General features: G+C 49.4%; 2 protein-coding genes across 2 annotated transcripts in view; both read left to right on the plus strand.

Annotated features, from left to right (window-relative positions):
- The window catches only part of LOC124475697 (protoheme IX farnesyltransferase, mitochondrial), a 28863-nt gene extending 21509 nt beyond the window's left edge, over nucleotides 1-7354 (plus strand). Inside the window, exons 5-7 of the mRNA XM_047032486.1 lie at nucleotides 1409-1479; nucleotides 4199-4431; nucleotides 6157-7354. Coding sequence (XP_046888442.1) covers nucleotides 1409-1479; nucleotides 4199-4431; nucleotides 6157-6575 — 723 coding nt within the window. The 3' untranslated portion in view covers nucleotides 6576-7354. The remainder of the gene's footprint in view (nucleotides 1-1408; nucleotides 1480-4198; nucleotides 4432-6156) is intronic.
- Nucleotides 7355-10654: 3300 nt separating this feature from the next.
- hs3st3b1b (heparan sulfate (glucosamine) 3-O-sulfotransferase 3B1b) lies at nucleotides 10655-12371 on the plus strand. Its single transcript, XM_047032409.1, has one exon. The coding sequence runs from the start codon at nucleotides 10952-10954 to the stop codon at nucleotides 11525-11527; it is 576 nt and encodes a 191-aa protein (XP_046888365.1). The 5' UTR covers nucleotides 10655-10951; the 3' UTR covers nucleotides 11528-12371.
- Nucleotides 12372-19128: the final 6757 nt, after the last annotated feature.

A 19128-nucleotide genomic window follows, 5' to 3' on the forward strand; every position in this document is an offset into this window, starting at 1 on the left:
GGCGCGGTCAGGTTCAACGCCCAATCTACGTGGAAGCATATCTGGAGCATGGGGGGGGGGGGGGATGTGCGGGGCGAGCTTGTCCCCCACCACGTTTCGGGATGATATTAGTCACAGTGCACAGTGCCAGGAGCCTCTGAAACGAAACGAGAAGACGTGGACTTGATGGAGCCAGAAAGTAGGCCACGAGAGAGCTCGTCCAGGGTCCCCGTCAATTTGTTCCCCCACGGGCTGTTTTCGCCGCCGCCGCTGTGTCTCTCGAGTGAAAATGTCCACCCGCGTCCCGCCCGGATTGGACCTGACCCGTGTCGATTGGACGGTGGGAGCTTCTCATGCAGCCATAGAGGCCAGGACCGTCCTTTCCTGCCCCCCCCCCCCCCCCACACACACACACCTCTCACCCCTGTTACACTTAGCGCAAAGACGACCTCCCTCTCGCCATTGAACATAGTGGTATGACCCGCTCCCCAAGGCCTCTACCAAAATATAAATGTAGTCTGCATGAAATGTATTACCGACCACAGGGGTGTTTTAAAATCTGGAGGCTTTCCGATGTCAAGCGGGCAGTAAATTAAGGGGGTCTGGAGAAGAGAGAAGTGGAATATCTGTTTATTAGTTATTTTATGCGGGCCATATTTCAGGGGTAATGGATCTTGATATTCTTTGGCCTGAGTGCTGTCTCTGTTTTCTTCATTAGTCGCCCAGACACACAGACGCACACAGACGCACACACTGCCAGATTAGCTGGTTCCTGCATTCAAGCGCCCCATGTGTTTGCGTTTTAGTCACACATTGCCAATCTCGCGGGGCCACTTTGAAGCAGCCTCCCCCAGAGAAGGCTGGATCATAAAACAGAAGAAGTCGTTTGACTCAGTCGTCGTCCCCCTGTGTACTAACCCCCCCCCCCGCCCCCTCCCCCTAACCCCCCATCCTTCCGATCAGTGGGGGTCAGCGTTCCCCGTGTCCCTGGTCATACTGTCTCTCAGCAGATGTTGCAGAAGATGAGCCAGAGAGCTGGGGGTGGTGGTGACCAGGGCTGGGGGTGGAGCTGACCAGGGCTGGGGGTGGAGGTGACCAGGGCTGGGGAGGGTGGAGGTGACCAGGGCTGGGGAGGGTGGAGGTGACCAGGGCTGAGGAGGGTGGAGGTGACCAGGGCTGGGGAGGGTGGAGGTGACCAGGCTGGGGGTGGAGGTGACCAGGGCTGGGGGTGGAGGTGACCCCGACTCAGTTGTGTGCTGCTGGAAGAGGGACACTGACCTGATGTCTAACACATGTAGCCTGGATCTAGGTCCACTGTGATGCAGAGTTCAGGAGATACGGCAGAATGGAAATGACTGGATCATCTGTTACAGAGAGTGTGTGTGTGTGTGTTTGTCCTCTCCTAACAGGGTCTCTTGTTTCTCCACAGTACTTTGAGGTGCCCTTCGACTCCAACATGAACCGCACCAAGAACCGGCCTCTGGTCAGGGGACAGATCAGGTACAGTGTGTGTGTGTGTCTGTCTCACAAGGATCCCTGTCAAGACGACACACTAACCTTTCACTTGGCGTTGGGTGTGTTCTCTCACCACCACACCGTCTCCGTGCCTTGGTGGAAGGGCTGAGCCTGTTTGTCTGCCAGTTGTCATCTTGTCTGTCTGTCTGTCTGTCTGTCTGTCTGTCTGTCTGTCTGCGGTAGTGTGCTCCCAGGATGGTAACAGGAGCCTCCCACTCCTGTTAAGAGCAGGGCCCGTGTCACCGAAGGTCACGTTGTAATGAAGCGCTCCGCTTCAGGGTACGCCCGTCAATAAAACAGCAGCTCTGAGCACGCTCTCGCCGATCCATTACCGCCGGCTCTCTGTCAGCGGCGGAGGGCGGCTCGCACGCCTACGGCCGACTGCCACGCCCTTTGGCCAGGGCCCGGTACCACGACCGCCCCGCGCCAACGCCTGACCACACCCCGCCGACTGAATCCTCCACACCCCGCCGACTGAATCCTCCACACCCCGCCGACTGAATCCTCCACACCTGCCGACTGAATCCTCCACACCTGCCGACTGAATCCTCCACACCTGCCGACTGAATCCTCCACACCTGCCGACTGAATCCTCCACACCTGCCGACTGAATCCTCCACACCTGCCGACTGAATCCTCCACACCTGCCGACTGAATCCTCCACACCTGCCGACTGAATCCTCCACACCTGCCGACTGAATCCTCCACACCTGCCGACTGAATCCTCCACACCTGCCGACTGAATCCTCCACACCTGCCGACTGAATCCTCCACACCTGCCGACTGAATCCTCCACACCTGCCGACTGAATCCTCCACACCTGCCGACTGAATCCTCCACACCTGCCGACTGAATCCTCCACACCTGCCGACTGAATCCTCCACACCTGCCGACTGAATCCTCCACACCTGCCGACTGAATCCTCCACACCTGCCGACTGAATCTGCCGGGGGGGATTCAGAGCTGTAGAGGTGGCGTGGCATCCTCTTCTTCCTCCTCCTCTTCCGTCCCCTTCCTTCTCCGCCTTCCCTTTCTCCTCCTCCGCCCTCCCTCCCTCCCTGCTGTTCAAAGGTCGGGTCGCGTCTCTGTTGGAGATCAGTGACCCCTCTCGTAACGCTATGTATCTGTAAATCCGACACAGTAACGGGACACCTTTCACTCGAAGCTGCCCGTCGCTGGCTGCCACCCTGGTGTCACCTGGCGCGCACACACACACACACACAGGTAAAACGGTGCTAGGTAGCTGCCGGCTAGCCTCTCCCTGGATCCCCGAGGTCGCCTAAAGCTCGGCCACGCCCCTCCTCGCGTTTCCTCTAAGGATGACAAAAGGGGGACGTGTTGTCGCGGGGAAGGGATCAAATAGCTGATCCATGAAAGCAGGGGCCTATCCAAACGAGAAGCGTCCCGGAAGCCTGTGTGCGGCACACACGCCGGCGTCACGCCAGGCCTCAGGGGTAAATAAAGGGTCTTCTTCCACAACACCGGGTCGCGCCTTTCGGTGAACCTTGACCCCCCCTCCTCGCCCCCCGGGAGGGGTCCTCCAGGTCTCGGTGGGGGTCAGTTATTGCGGATGCTCTCGTCTCACTGAGCAGCGCTGTCAAACACCGCGTCAAACCTACGGGGGGGCTGGACTGTCTCTTCCCAACCCTCCCCCCCTCCCTCACACACACACACACCCTGTCGAATGTTTGCTCACTCCGCTGTGTGTTGACATTCCCCATCTGATGTGATGACTGGTCCAGGCTGTTAAGGCCAGTCGTCGTCCGTCTCCCCCCGTAGAGACAGAGCTCCGAGCGAGCCTGCGTGGTGCGCCCACCCCGCGCGCCACATAAAACAGACATATCACCACTAATCACATTAATGCCCGCCCCAGACGGCCCCGTCCCCCCGAAACCCCCCCCCGGCTTTGCTCCGGAGCACGCCTGCGTTTGGTCAAGATTTGAATCTCCCCTCCCTCTCTGCTCTACCTCGATCTCTCCCTCTCACCCTCTCCCTCTAATTTATGGAGCATTTACCCGTGGATTTGAACCAGCCCTTTGCCGTTGCTGCTTTTAATAAAAGACCAGAGAGGAGGAAGTCTCCATCCGGTTCAAAGCCGGAGCCTTCTGTGGTTTCTCCCCTCCGAGTTTTGATCTCGGGGAGGGGAGGGGAGGGGGGGGGGAGGAGGAGGAGAGCTCACACTGTGTCTCGCCGGGCCACTTTCATCCTCCGCCGCCCGCCGAAAAAACACTCCCACCAAAAAAACCCTGCTTATCTGATGAGCTCCTCGCTAAGCCCCCGATCGGAGCCAGGGAGGGCCTCTGTGATGCTCCCTGTCTCCGAGTGTGTGGCCCCGTCGTGTGTGTGTGTGTTTGTGCTGTGTGTGTGTGGGCTTTGTGGAGCTATTATCATCGTATCTGTAATCAGGCTGAAGCCTACATCACTTTGTCAGAGCGTCTTTGGGTGGGGGGGGGGTCTACAGCGATTGTTCTAATTCAGGCTCTGTCTGTACACTTGATTTGTGAAGGCATAAACTGTTGTATTGAAATAACTTTTGTGTTCCAACATATCTTCCCCTCCCCACCCCTCTGCTCTGTCCTCCGCCCTCTGTTCTGTTCTTTACCTCGATCTCCCGTGCTCGATCTCTCTCCCTTTCTCTTCTGTTCCCCCTCTCTCCCTTCTCTCGTGTCCCCTCCCTCCCGGTCCCTCTCTCCTCCCTCCCCAGCCCCCTCCACGCCGTGTCCTTCGCCCTGGCCTGCGGCGTCCCGGGCCTCACCCTGCTCACCCTGGCCGTCAACCCCCTGACGGGCCTCCTGGGCGGCCTGAACATCTTCCTGTACACCTGCTGCTACACGCCCCTGAAGAGGCTGAGCATCAGCAACACCTGGGTGGGCGCCGTCGTGGGCGCCATCCCCCCCGTCATGGGCTGGACGGCCGCCACCGGCGCTCTGGACCCAGGTGACTCTCGCCCCCCTCTCCCTCTCCCCCCGCACGCAGACACGACGCGTACCCGCTTTTCACCGTGCGACTTGTGCGGGTTTGTGACCCGAGCTAGCTTTCCGTTATACGCACACATGACGTTAGTTGGTGTGAGGATTGAGAGGGGAGGGGGGGATCAATTAACACTTGATTAAAAGTGCTAGATTGTAAAGCCGTAGTGAGTTCTCAAGTCTTATGAGCACTTATAAATGTTAAGAGTGTAATAAGGGCCTAATTACCTTTAACAGACTTATTACAAACACTTGGATCTAAAGTATGACCCTCCTACATTGTGTTTGAAGTCTTTCTCCGTTATCCTTGTAGGGCCACACAGCAGTTGTCATGTCCATGTTAGACTGCAGATTAATAATCCAGCGGTATTCACTGTGTCTGATGTTATCTAGCCCCTTTTAAAGCTTGCGCAGCATGTTGAAGAAGCGTGCGAGCGGAGCAGGCCGTGTGTGGCAGGGTTCCCAGGGCTGGAGCCTGGAGCCGCTCCCTCCAGTAGGGAGCCGGGGTCGTTCCCCTGCAGTCGGGCGCCTCCACAGTCCAACACTGACACTCAGGGGGGGTCAGAGGTTCCCCCAGCTCGCTCTCTCTCTCCTCTCCACCAGCTCCAGTTTGCGACCCCCCCTCCCCGTCTTTCACAGCGTGCGGCGCGGCCGAGATGACGCACGCCACCGAGGCCTCTGGGACCTCCCCCGCCCCCCCCCCCCTCCCCCCAGCTTGTTTGGCAAACATGTTAAGTGTTCTGTAATGGCAACTGTCAAATGTGTTTCAGCCAGTCGCCGGAACTGTACACACAGACGTGCAGTTTTACGCTCGCTCGGGAATATTTCGGGAAACGCTCGACCACCACAACAACAAAAAAAGCAAAGTTAATCATGAATGTATAGGCTTTTCACGCAGTCAAATTCAAGTGTTTTTTTGACTCCTCTACTCATGTTGTGTGGGCCTATTGGGTCCATAGAATCCCGCTGTTGGGCCATTCAGATCCTTTCTAAAGATCTGGCCTGGAGTCGGGACTACAGACAGAGTCGAAGGTTATCAAAAGGGGCCAGTTGAATAAACTGAATGCTAGCTTCCCTAAACAGTTATTGTCCGCCAGCTTCTTTGACCCGTCAGCTCTAGACACTCCCCTTCCCCCCCCCCCCCCCCGCCCCCTTCCTGTGTCCCTTTTCAGCCTCCCCCCCAGCTCCCCCTCCTCCTCTAGCTGGAGAAGTGTGTTGAGGTTAGCTTTCAGACCTCGCCAAGAAGGCCGCGTTCCGCACAGCGTCACGTCCATGCGCGCAGGAAGCGCGCGCCGGGCCAGCATAGCCGTCGTACGTGACCGATCGTCCGTGTGTGTGTGTGTGTAGGATGTAGGGACCCTAGCCTGCGACCCTAGATGCGTGTGTGCGCTGTATTTATGGCTGACTGCGCGTGAAGAACCAGCCGCGGGAAAACGTCAAGCGTTTCCCATGACTCGCTGTCGTTGACCTGCTTTCAGTCTTAGTCTGTTGTCTCAGTCTGTTTGTCTCCAACCCTCAGCTACGGTTGGAACAGGATGCGGTCGCGACAGTCTGATCGCAGCCTCTATTAGTAGAAAACCTGACGATAGCATCGCAGTCAAAAGTCCCCACACACCTCACACTTTTTTTCACATTTTCTCGAGTCTTTTTCTCACGTCTCACCTCCCCTTTCTCCTTCTCTCTCCGTCGGCAGGTGCTCTGTTGCTGGGCGGTTTCCTGTACTGCTGGCAGTTCCCTCACTTCAACGCCCTGAGCTGGAACCTCCGGGAGGACTACTCCAGGGGGGGCTACCGCATGATGTCCGTTACCCACCCGGGCATGTGCCGGAGGGTGGCCCTGCGCCACAGCCTGGGCCTGGTCGGCCTGTCCGGCCTGGGCCCCGTCCTGGACGTCACCACCTGGACCTTCCCCCTGGTGTCCCTGCCCATCAACCTGTACATCAGCTACCTGGCCTTCCGCTTCTACCGCCAGGGCGACCGCAGCAGCGCCCGCAAGCTGTTCTTCTGCAGCCTGTGGCACCTGCCCATGCTGCTGCTCCTGGCCCTCACCTGTAAGAAGTCCCGGGCCGCCCAGGAGGGCCCCGCCCTGCCCCCTCTCGCCCTGCAGAGCTAACTGCCCCTCCCCCCCAAGGGCCATTCACTTCCATACTCCTGTGAGACTCTGTCGTTTTTGGTTTTCCCGCCGGCCTCAGCCTCCTGGAACTATTCCCCTTCACACTCCACGGTGTCAGGGCGCGAGCCTGTGCGCGACCTGGGACCCGCGGCACTCGTGAGGTGGAAGCACAGCGACAAATATCCATGCGACAAACCGAATGCCTGAATTCCATCAGGTTTCCGAGGAATCGATTCAATGCGTGTGTACATATTATATATTTATTTATATAGGATCCTCCATGTCCCTCTTGTAAATGAGCGCTGGTGAATGGACTCTGTACAGTGTATGATGCTTCACAACAAGGCCCCGGTCAGGAAGGAAGGCCACAGATAGCATGGATGAAAAGACCGCAAACGAGAGAAGCGTAGAAGAGCTATGAATATGTTGTCCGCATAGCTAATAAAAAGTCCATGTCAAGTTCCTGTTGATTTAACGGTAATTCTATTTCTGAAACAATGCAGCGTTGAATGAAGATAAGGAAGGAACCTCACCACTGCTCTGAATATTTTCTTGCTTGTATTTTGATTGTGGCGATTGCTCATGTTTCTGTTACTCGAGTGTACTCTGCACCTCTCACAGTTCAAATGGTGCTTGCTGCTCTGCTAACCCCCTGGCTAATCTGTCTGCTAAATAATGCCTCAACTCTACACGGTTCACGTCCGCGAGGCGGGGAAAGGAATCTTGAAAACATGTCAAAATCAAAGAAATATTCTCTGACAATAAACACCTCCTAGTTACCCCGAGGCCTTCCTGGTCTTCATTGTGGAAGTGTTTTTCATATCGCTCCATATCGTGTTCCGGGAAGCCGATCGGGGTTTCATGTGTGTCACTCATTTCATGCCGCCTCACCCTCACATCCAAGCGTCGGCACCTCCACCGCCACGAAGCTGACCTGCCCTCCACTCCCCTAACATACGGATTTAGGTTGCAATTATAGCCTTAGTGAACACGCTCGTGTTAATCGCTGATGAGCATTGTACAATATGTTCCGTCCAGCAACGCCCCCCCCCCCCCCCGCCGCACCTGTCACTTCACACATACTCCCCCATCCCCCCCTCCCGTTCTCTCTCCTAGTTTTGGTGTTGGGTTACATGTCCATCAGCACCCAGAGCATAGAACAATCTGCTGTCGTCGTGCCCGCCTGCCCCACCTCCCTCTCCCCTAAGGCCCCTCCCTTCATGGAAGGTTGTGGGATTCGGCCCATAAGCTGGAAGCAATAGGAGCGGGGTAATATCCTCGTAAAGAAGCAGGCCGGATACTGTGTTTCATATCAGAGAGGGGAGGGGGGGCGGGGGGGCGGGGGGGGGGGGTGGGTGGAGGCCAGCTGTTGGTTTTCGGGGAGAGGGAGAAAAAAAAAGCCCAACCTGTGTGTAGATTGAATGTCAGTGCCAACCTCCAAGTCTGGTGGCCTGTCACGTTGGCCCCATCCGCTTCCCCAGGGCCGCGGTGGGGCTGTGGACCGCGGTCAGCAGGCGCCTCATAAGGAGGCTCTCCGTAGCATAGCTGCCTGCTGTCATAGCTTAGATGGTGCCGGTACTAAGAAACCCACCTGTACTTTTTGAAACAGCGCGAAGCTTTGATCTGTCTTGCGGCCGGATCTCTGAAACATCCCTCTCCTTATCCCCCTGGAAGTCCAGTGGTGGACCGTTTCCCCACTGGAAATACATTCTGGATCAGGGGTCACTGGCGTTTAACGTGTTTCGAACAACTTTATTTCAACTATAATATGAGTATTTTACAAGCATTGTCACAGCACTCAACGACATGGCAAGTGATCAGCAGATCAACAACACTTGTGTAGTGTTCGATGTACTCTGAAGTTTTAGGTGCTGCAACAAGACATTTCTGAAAGTTGGACTTCGGCAATGTGAAAGAATGTTTGGGTGTATGATTTTATGACTATCTCAATCATAATTATTAAGTATGTCCTTGTTCATCTCGGGGTTGTGCAGTGAAAAGAAAGAAGCCACTCCAATTCTGCGCGTTGCTATTAGTCTTTAATCATACATAGATATTCCCGCCGTAACGGGAAATTTCAAGGGAGTCTACACTATTGCCAGAATCAACAACTAGGAGTGAAATTTGCATGTTAAAAATGTGGAAATCCCTGTCCAGCCATACAGATGCGGCATGCTGGTTTTAGGTCCACATTGTGGCTCAACATCTGCGGGTCTTTCTGATTCTATGCAAATTCAACTAAAAAACGAAGAAAGCCTTAATAGTTGTACCGAATGCACACTTGGGGTTCGCCTTACTTTGACTTTGACCGTCTAGGTTTCATAAACGGCTAAACTTTTTTAGATCAAGTTGATTCATTAATTATTGTTAAATAAAATTGAAGCGCTTTGCTATTTGACTGGGACAAAAGGACTATTGATCCTAGAAAGTCTATTTCCAAACGTCAACACGTTTCAGCTAGTAATAAGAAGTAGGCCATGTCTGATAGATGATGAAAATCGTATTTTAATAGAAAAACAAATGCTGATAATCGATGTTTTCATTAACGAGAATTAGGCTGCACGCATGCAAATCAGCAGATGCGCAGGAATTTCAAACTGCAAAAAAGTAGGCCTAATAGGCAAAGTCATCTTTAATTTTATTAGTCCAAAAAAGTAGACGTGTACATTGCTGTCAGTTAATTGAAAGGCTACGTTTATGGCCACCTAGAATGATCTTCATTACAACTTTGTAAAGGCTATAAACTAAGCCTAACTGTAACTGCATATATGACCAAATGATTAAGACTCGCTGTTTATTGTTGTTTTTTGTTTTGTTTGTTTTTTCCATAATACCGCCTATTAAAATTGTGTTTTGCGTTAGGCAGTAGGCTACTGTAAATCACAACTTAAACGAAACTAAACTTAAACTAAAATGTACAACTTAAACTATATTGACAACATCCAGATTCATGTGTAAGATGTTACTAAAGAAAATGCGAACAATGAGTTGTAACAGTGTAATTAATGGTTAATTGTGCAACAATGGATAAGTAGTTTGTGAGTTTCTACTTCTTGGTCACACAAGAAACTAAAGAGTAAACGTCCACAATCTTTGGCCTGGTTTTAGTCTATAGGCTACAATGAAAGTTATATTTTTTAAATCTATCGAAAGCATACTTTTACCTAAATATGGGTTCACGTTTTAAAACTTCTGAATATGTAAGCCTATATCAAAAGTATATACTACCGAATTGCTTACAAGGATGTAAGCCTTTTAAACACATAACATAGGCCTATAGCCTATGTCTTACTGTTATAGTACATTTTCTTCTCATTATTCGTATTTATACCAGCAGTACCAGTAGTATTAGTATTGTGGTTATAACAGGCCTAACGTTGTTACTATTTTATCCAGAATTTGTTTCACGTTAAGAATTGTGTTCATTGAATTGTCTGCAAAAGACTTCTGAAGGTTTAAAGTTAATGTTGAATTCAACATTAACTTGGTCAAGATTCATACATGTACTTTTTTATGTGACTGCGAATTTACATTTAGTTGCCTATTTTACTGAGATGAGTCCAAAGGCCTATTCTAGAAGCAACTGCTTTCATTTGGACATAGGAACTTTGCCAAGAATAACAACAAACGTGAAAAAGGTAGCCTAATGTTGCGTCTTTTTCTTGATCTTGGGCTTCAGAAGATAACTCAGAAAACATTTCAATAATTTACACAAATTAACTGACACACACGGTATTAGTTTGTAACCCGGATAAAGGTTTTATAATTGTAGTCATCAATTAAGCATAACGTTTTGGTGGAGCTACTCCCCCGTGGTCAATTAGAAACGCAATATACTTGACAATATAGTTGAACTTTTTTCCTTTCAATCAAAACATAGGCCTATATCCCCTCAAGTTTCGGTCAAGTGAAGATCCCACGCGTACGCCCTCCCACATTCTGTGATACGTTCCTTTCAATCAACAAATGACGAGCAGTTTAGATTGAGCGCGTCAATAGGCCAATGCTTTTGCCAGTCAGATGTGTGTCCGCCCACCGCTCTGTAAAAAGTCTAGCGCTCAGCAGGAGCTTTTAACAAGCAGTTGCTCGAAGGGTAGACCTCGGAGATGCGCGTGGGGAGAAGCTTGGCTTTGGAGTAGAACCGAAGTGCTCCTGTTTTTCGCTCCGATTTTTTATTTCTGTATTATTATGGTGAAAAACTGGGCAATGGCTTTAAGTTCCTGGAAATATAATAGCGTTTGTTTGCTTTAGACAATGCTATATATTTTATTTTAAACAGTGGCATGCGTATTTTGCGAGGACTGTTGAGGTGCCACCAGGAGTGAGTGGTTTTGGCAATATGTGTCGCTGGAATATGGTATGCAACCGTCAGGCTTATGGAATATAGCCTGGTCTGTCACAATCTGAATGCGCTTTCATTTAGCCCGGTGAAAAAGAAACTTGTCTTACTCTGCATCATGTTTTTACTGTGGGTATACATGTTATACTCATGCGTGGGCTACTGTGCCACCATGCCAAGTTTGCTAGTAGACAATTACCGGGGTAAAGAGACGGTGGCCGTTGGCACAAGGACAGAAAACGGTAAAACGGATCTGATATCCAGACTGCTGCCCAGGCGTCAATCGTGGGTTGACATAGAGTCCGACTATGATGAGCCATCTATTAGGACTGCTTCCAGAGATCTGCTCAATAATGACATTGAAGTGGACAAAACTGATGATTGGGACGAGATACGGGGTGAACATAGATCCCTTGAGCCGAGTGCTATGTCCAGTTTCTCCAACGGGTCGGGTAGCAAGAAGCTGCCCCAGGCAGTCATCATCGGGGTGAAGAAAGGAGGGACGCGCGCTCTGCTCGAGTTTCTCCGCGTGCATCCCGACATCAGAGCGGTTGGAGCCGAGCCGCACTTCTTCGACCGCAACTATGAAAACGGGCTGGAATGGTACAGGTAAATCACAAATAATTTGAATACAATTTTATCAGACATAAACGTAACAAGTAAGCCACTTTTCCAAGGAATTTGGGGATTCAGTATGCAACCCTTCTTGATTTCAAATTGCCGGTGCGTCTTACCGTCTTATTTTTGTAGACAGTATGCACCGATACGGAACTGACTTTTTCCACATTTAATATTACACACATAGCATTGTAGAAAGTAAACACAAATATTCTACATTTAAACCAGAAATTCGACATTTTGTGGGCTACAGACATTTTTTGTTCTAACATGCATGCTTACAATTCTGCGTTTTTATCTTAAGAGATTATTTTATTGTATAGGCTATGTTGCAAACACATTGGTAGGCTATAGTCTACCAGACCCGCATACAAATAATAAACAAATACGTTATAGCAAAGTAAACCCACAATGTTTTTGTAATCAAAATTGTTAACATATTTCAAATGTATATCGAAAAATACCCCACAAAAAATACCCCCACAGTCGTACCACTTCAACTATTCAACTGGATAGGCTGTCTCAAACCATATACCGTCTGCATATTGTAAGACATTGAAATTAAGTTTTATTTATCGCCCATATATCGATTGCAGTATGGCCATAACATAGAAAAAGAGAACAAATGAATAAAATACAGATAAGAGGTTTATCAATCGAAGATAAATTAGGCTATTTATTTCTCGAGCTAGTTACCTTTTTGTCTTCTTCTAAACATTATGCATGAATTAAATCTAACTTATATATGTTAATTATTTTCGATATGTGTTCCTGTTCAAATAAACCTTTAGTTAGGCTATCAGTTAATGGCAAGGCTGCGGGCCGTTCTAACGTTGTGCAGTGGTCTCTATTGGACACAGAGCATAATTGCAAGTTAACGATTTACCAACAAACTGTCTGTTGAGTGAATTTAACACATAATTATTATTTTCATTTAAAAGCATAAATACAGTGTATATTTTTTAAATAAGGCCTATACATTACACTATATGCGTAGATAGTTTACACTATGCCCATTTACTTTCTTTTCAAAAGTCCTGAGATTGAAATAAAGACTGTTTTACATAGCCTATACATGTTAATGGCATTGGTTTCAACTGGCTAATTTAATAGACTAATACATCAAACTACCTCATAAATGATACTGTCTTCATGGTGTTTCTCTGATGAAAAGTGAATGCATTTTCTTGATGGGTTAGGCTGCAGATTAGTTGTAAACTTCTCCAGATAAAAAAGTAGGTAATACATGCTTTTAGAGACTTAACATTTAACCAATGAAGGTACACAATTAATCAACTCCAAGGGAACTAAATCTGTTAGCGTTGTCTACAGTCTACAGTTTAACACAAATCAGTCTAACTTATTCAGAGATATGCTACCTCCAAATTAATCATATTTCATAAAGATTTTATTCCTTGAAGTACTTGACAAGCACTCAAATTCCTAAATCTCTGAATAAATGTAGTGCACACTATAGAAAAAATATAAGTAAAATAACATGACAAAACAGAGACAAAACTTTCCTGCAACCATTTTTAAAACATAGCCTATTCACGCATGAAAACTTTTCTGCAGTCTCACACTTTCCAGCCAATGCATGTATTAGAAATGTATTCATGTGCCCTAAACATTTATGAAAGAAGTGAGTGTAACTAACTGATAGTTAATCATAAACTTTTTCGCATTTAGAATGTTTGAGAACAACTATTCCAACCATAGTTCTGAAGTTCTAAAGCTCTGGGATCTCAGTCCTCTCTAGCCGCTCCAGACGTGGACTATAGGAGTTGAAGACGGGGCAGAACTAATAGCTCGTCTGACAAGTTGATAAAAACAGTTTTGGATTGCAAGCCATTCTGAATAAACGGATTTGGTCCAGTTTCTGAAGAGTAGCCCATTCAATATGCAAAACCTTCGAGGGCCCCTCACCAAAAGCTGAGCAAAATGAAAGACTATAGCCGAATGGGAAACCTAGGTGTTAGTAGCAGGCTGTGGATTTGATTCCAGAGAAAAAACCCTTTCGTCCAGTTTATAAAGGGAACGCAATTGAGCTCTGCTTTGATATGAGTGTTTTAATTAGTTAGCCCTTGAATGTGACGCTTCATTTTCAGAAAGGTTTATCTCTTAGGTAATACATGTTCCCATTGTCAAGACATGTTCCTTGTAGTGGTTATGTTGTGTGGACTATTAATCCTCTTTAGGTGTCTTTGCACTTTTGGACAGATGTTTCTAGAAAAATTGACATTACTTCAACTGATACTTTGCTCTGAAATCCTAAAATAAACAAAGATAATTTGCTTTATGTAAGTGACAAGCACATATACCACACTACACACACACACACACACACACACACACACACACACACACACACACACTCTCACACACACAGAGTCAGGACACAAATGTGGACTAAACAAGCAGCTTTAAATACTAAACGTTATTGACCAACCAAAGTACATGTTTTCTGTCCGGTCAAGTTGTCAAGACTTCGTTCATAGTTGCATAAATCCTCATACAACAGCAGATGTGGCGTGTTGGATGTGCCAAGCTATGCTACGCAGACATTCTATATCTGGGTAGTGGTGTTTTGTTCAACCGAGCGCTGCACTCTCATTTAGTTTCTTTTATTCCGTCCTGGTGAATGGATATGATTCAACAGTGAGACAGATAGGATCACAGTGACCTAAACTCTATTGAACAAAGTAAGCCTGCTAGTCACAGTCCATCCAGCTTGAAAAAAAAAGGAAAAGAAAAGTTTGATGTTTGTCTGTTCTCTCGTGAAGATTAAATCGAAGATAATGTTCATTGTTCATGTGTCCCATTACTGTCTGATACTGAGACCACAGTGGTGGTGCTTTTCTAGACGTCGAGAGAGCTCATATCAGAGCAACCGGTCGGCCTTCTAGAAAAAACAAAAACCTCTTCAATATTCTCAACGGAAATACCATTCCACGATGGTGTGGTTATCTGCTAAGGGATTTGGAGTAGAGTTGTGCATAGGTTGTGCAATTCAACTCTATCTCACTGATCATTTGCACTATGTCCTACCATCAGCTGCTACAGTGGTTTTACACCATCTCTGTCTCCGTAGACCTTTGGGAATCACACTTAGCTTTGGAAGCCCACCAACTGAATGCAGATACAAGCATTTGAGAGAGAGAGAGAGAAAGAGAGAGAGAGAGAGAAAGGATGAGAACAGTACAACATCACTTGACCAGCGAGAACAGATGAATTGTGAGTCCCTGATGTTTCTATTTGTGCGGAAGATAAATACACAATTCCTGCTTTTGAGTATCAGGAGGAATGCATTTCAACTGTGAGGTCATGGATAAACAGCAAGAGAAAGAGGGAGAGAGAGGGAGACGAGAGGAGAGGAGAGAAAGGGAGAGAGAGGGAGAGGAGAGGAGGAGAGGAGAGAGAGAGAGAGAGAGAGAGAGAGAGAGAGAGAGAGAGAGAGAGAGAGAGAGAGAGAGAGAGAGAGAGAGAGAGGGAGAGGAGAGGGTGTGTCAGTGTAGTCAGACTCAGAGTAACTCCTCAACACTTTAGTTTGAGTTTAGTTGGGCAGGCCCTGCATGAGACCTCCAGTGTTCCTGTCTGGAGTGGAACAAACATGTGGATTTAATAGCTCCTGCAATTTGGCTAGCATTTGTCACAATGTGGAAGCACACTTGTTGGGTCAGATCAATCCAAAGGTTCAAATTTGACATTTTTGGCACATTTCTTGAACATACAACAAATTCAGCATACGAGTCGATAGGCTGTTTTGACGAGAGCCATTTTGTTGACTGCAGAGTTGTTGGTTACGATCCACAGTAAGACTGTCAGTTTGCGGTGCCTCCCTTCCTCCGTCCGTAGTGCATGTCGACGTATTGACTACGAGGGGGCTTTGATATATAATTACTGCTGTGTGGTTTCGCTGTCGTGTCGTGGGCTCTCGTGTCTCCGTCTGGGCGCGGGGCATTACGCCGATGTTCTGCAGCTCCTCCCTGGAAGAGCTTTTATGATTTAACACGTAGTTCAGAACACATTAAGGAAGCCTCTAAAACTGCCGGGCCCTATATACGAGGGCAACAGACGTTAAGACTCAGGACTCACGTCGGCGTGAACGACAAAAGCCCTGTGTGTTATGTCAGCAAGTACACCTTCAGATGCTTCTGGCAGTATCAACATCATAAATAACGTAGGCGAGCCGTGTTTTGCGTTAACTCGAGATGTTTTGCATCGAGAAAAGCCCCAAAATTGGATCACGGTCTTTGAAACTCACATGTGGTTTTCGGACGTTTATGATATTGGCACTTGATAGACCTTAATCGTATTGCTATATTAGGGAAGGGGACGTTTGGTGGAGCTGTGGGAGATACACTGTGTGTGGTTTCTGATCAAAGGTTAGGCCTCAGTCCCACTGACACAGGGCTGGCTGGCCGAAACGGCGCCATGCCCGAGCGGGGTGTCTCTGTGGGTGAACTTTGTCTCCGCCCCCCTGATAAAGCCCCTGAGGTTAACGTACTTTACCAGCAGCACCAGTTTAGAACTAGGCTTCGGAGGGGCACCGCAAAGAGACAAGCGGGCCGTTGTTCTCAAGGAGGCTTATGAAAAAGAAAGAAAAAAACACTATCAAGCTGGAGACGTTTGCGGAAGTCTGTCACTTTAAAGTTCTTATCTGAGCTTGTGCGTCCAGCCCGCTGGCAGTGGACCCAGCCTGCGGTTCCTGCTCACGTCAGGGAAAGTTCTGGATGGGCGAACTCTCTTTATCTCTCCTCCCCAGGAGTTCTCCCACTTCCGTGGAGGTGACCTGGACACACTCTCTCCATTGACCTCTCATGCCTTACTTCCTCTCCTCGAGAAAAAAAAAAAGGGCCACCTGGTTTCAACCCTTGTGGCCCTCCAACTCGCATGGGCCACGGGCTTTCCTTTGAAAGGCCAACACTGGTCTGCAAAACACAGCGTCCAGCCATGGCTAAACGTGTGTAGATTCGCCACTCGCCAGTCTCAGCTGGGATCCACAAATCATTTTCATCCCCGATTAAGCGATAATGAAACGAGACAGAGGACACACAGGCAGCAAACATACATCACACAAGGGCGCCGGTCTCCTGGGAGGGGTGTGTATTGATCCTTCAGACCTGATTGGAGGCGGTGTGTGGTGGTGGGTTAAGGGCCTTTGACTGGGGGTCAGTCTGACGTCTGAAGGGGAACAAGGCTTGTGTGTTGACCATCTGCAGGGGTTGGAGAACGCTGCCGGCCTCTACCAATCCCACAGGGATGTCTCTGTCTTCAGTTGTTGAATTCATTTGCTCCAACAACACTGGCCAGGAAGGGTGCGTATCCTTTTGAATGAGTTATACAGGAAAGCGGGTGACAGCCGAGCTGATATCTTTGCGCAAAGCCCTAAAAAATTTGGCTGCGATTACGCGGAGGTCAGAGGAGAGGAATGCGCCGTCTCTGACGGTCAGATGCTCCAGCGTCGGGGCTTCCCGAAACCCCCGGCCCCAGCCCGGGCCCTCTAACCTCTCCTCAGGGGCCCAACGGCCGAGCAGCCAACCATCCAGCTAACAGCAGGCTGACATCCTCTCCTCAAAGTCTTCGCCGGCATCGTAACAACTCGCCTGAAACGACGGCTAAAACTCACCCCGGCCGTTTCCCAAATGAGCGGATTATTTTCTTTGTGGCCAGGTTCTAACCATGCCCCTCACTCCCTCCCTCCCAAATCCATCCATCCATCCAAACCCCTACTCCCTATTCCTCCCCTCCAATACCACCCCCAAACAACCCATTCCCCATTCCCTCTTTTTTGATGAAACTCAAACTCCTTTCTCCAGCTGTGTGCTTTGCCTGTCTACAAATAAGAATAGTGTCACATGCCGTGCTCTGTTGGCCCAGTCCTGGGCTGGTTTCCCTGCAGGCCCCAGTAAGCACCAGTGACCCTCACCCAGAGAGCTTTGGGTCAGGGAGGGGCCCCCCTCTCCTTCCCCTTGCCCACTCTGGCACGGCAACAGCCACGGACAGGGAGAGACAGGGGGTGGGGGGAGCCGGAGAAAGGCAGCTTTCATCCGCGAATTACCACCGGCTAATTGTGAAAGGGGCAACCAGGGGAGAGGGGAGGGACACACACCACTGTGGTGGGCCAGACCCAGTGAGCTCGCCGCCGGAGCGCTAACCAAAACAGTGACATGGCCGCCACAGGCAGGAACCCCCTGGTGATGCTGCAGAGAAAAGCTGACAGGAACTCACTGTCAAACTGTGACGCCCCACGCCACGCACGCACACGCGTGCACGCGCTCGCAAACTCCCGCCATTGTTTGCGTTTACTCAAGTCAGCCTATAGCTTTTGACGAAACCGAAAAAGAAAAAAAGGTGTTCTCCCATTTTGAAATACGCCGTATGTTTTCTCTCTGTGGATCCAAGCCAGATTGATGACAGAGCATGGGGGGATGACAGGGGGAAGAGCAAAAGAAGATAGCAACGCTCGTCACTGTTATTCTCCCCCTCCGTGTGCAGGCCCTCCTCTCAGCCAGGGCGGAGGAATCGGCCTCCTTTTAACGAGGTGATAATTTGGATGTCGGAACACATGTCAGAACAGAACCAGGCCTTCTCCCTCCCCAGTTAACGGTCATTCATAGCTGCTAAATAAACACTCTTTGACACATTAAAAAGAGCCCAGGGGCTGAGCAAGAGGAAAGAAACACTAGCTCGCTTCTATGCTTTGTTAATCATTAGCCTTTCGATTGGTAAGCGGTCCCCCTCCAAGACCGTAGTCACTGTTCCCCTTCACCTCGTTCCCTAAAGTCTGGGAGTGTGGGTGGGTGGCTGTAAGGAGGGCGTGGAGGAGGAGGTGGAGGAGGAGGTCGGGCGGAGGAGGTGATGACAGTAAACCTGTAAACCTGGATGTGTCCTAGGTATTAAGTCCCAAAAGTAGCCATTAGGGTGTTGGTGAGCATCCCTTACACTGGGGAGCAGAGAGAGAGAGAGAGAGAGAGAGAGAGAGAGAGAGAGAGAGAGAGAGAGAGAGAGAGAGAGAGGGGGAGAGAGGGAGAGAGGGAGAGAGAGAGAGAGAGGGAGAGGGAGAGGGAGAGGGAGAGGGAGAGGGAGAGGGAGAGGGAGAGGGAGAGGGAGGGAGGGAGGGAGGGAGGGAGGGAGGGAGGGAGGGAGAGGGAGAGGGAGAGGGAGAGGGAGAGAGAGAGAGAGAGAGAGAGAGAGAGAGAGAGAGAGAGAGAGAGGGGTTGATGGAAAGAGAAGAATGAAGGAGAGGGAGAGGGGGCCTCTCTCCTGAGGTTCCATTAACCCTGGCTGTAAAAGAACACAGCTCATTAGAATCCCTGAGTGGTCTGTCTGTCTCTCTCTCTCTTTCTCTCTTTCCCACTCTTGGGAACATAGTGAGAACCCTACAGCTAAACTCCAAGGCAACTCAGCCAAACCTACCGGACACATTTCCCTGTCTCTTTCCCACTCTTCTTTCACCTCAACAGTTCAGACAGCCCCAGTGCTATAGCAACTTTATTTCTAGCTGTTCTAATTGAACATATAACTGAAGTCTTAGGAACATACTCAATACTGTATAGGAAGGTACCTGGCTAGATTGTTTTGGACAAAAGGAAG

Source organism: Hypomesus transpacificus, chromosome 13, assembly GCF_021917145.1.
Source record: "Hypomesus transpacificus isolate Combined female chromosome 13, fHypTra1, whole genome shotgun sequence".
NCBI classification, from domain to species: domain Eukaryota; kingdom Metazoa; phylum Chordata; class Actinopteri; order Osmeriformes; family Osmeridae; genus Hypomesus; species Hypomesus transpacificus.

Coding starts and splice junctions, on each gene's coding strand:
- hs3st3b1b (XM_047032409.1), top strand. CDS start 10,952: ATGGAATATAGCCTGGTCTGTCACAATCTGAATGCGCTTTCATTTAGC.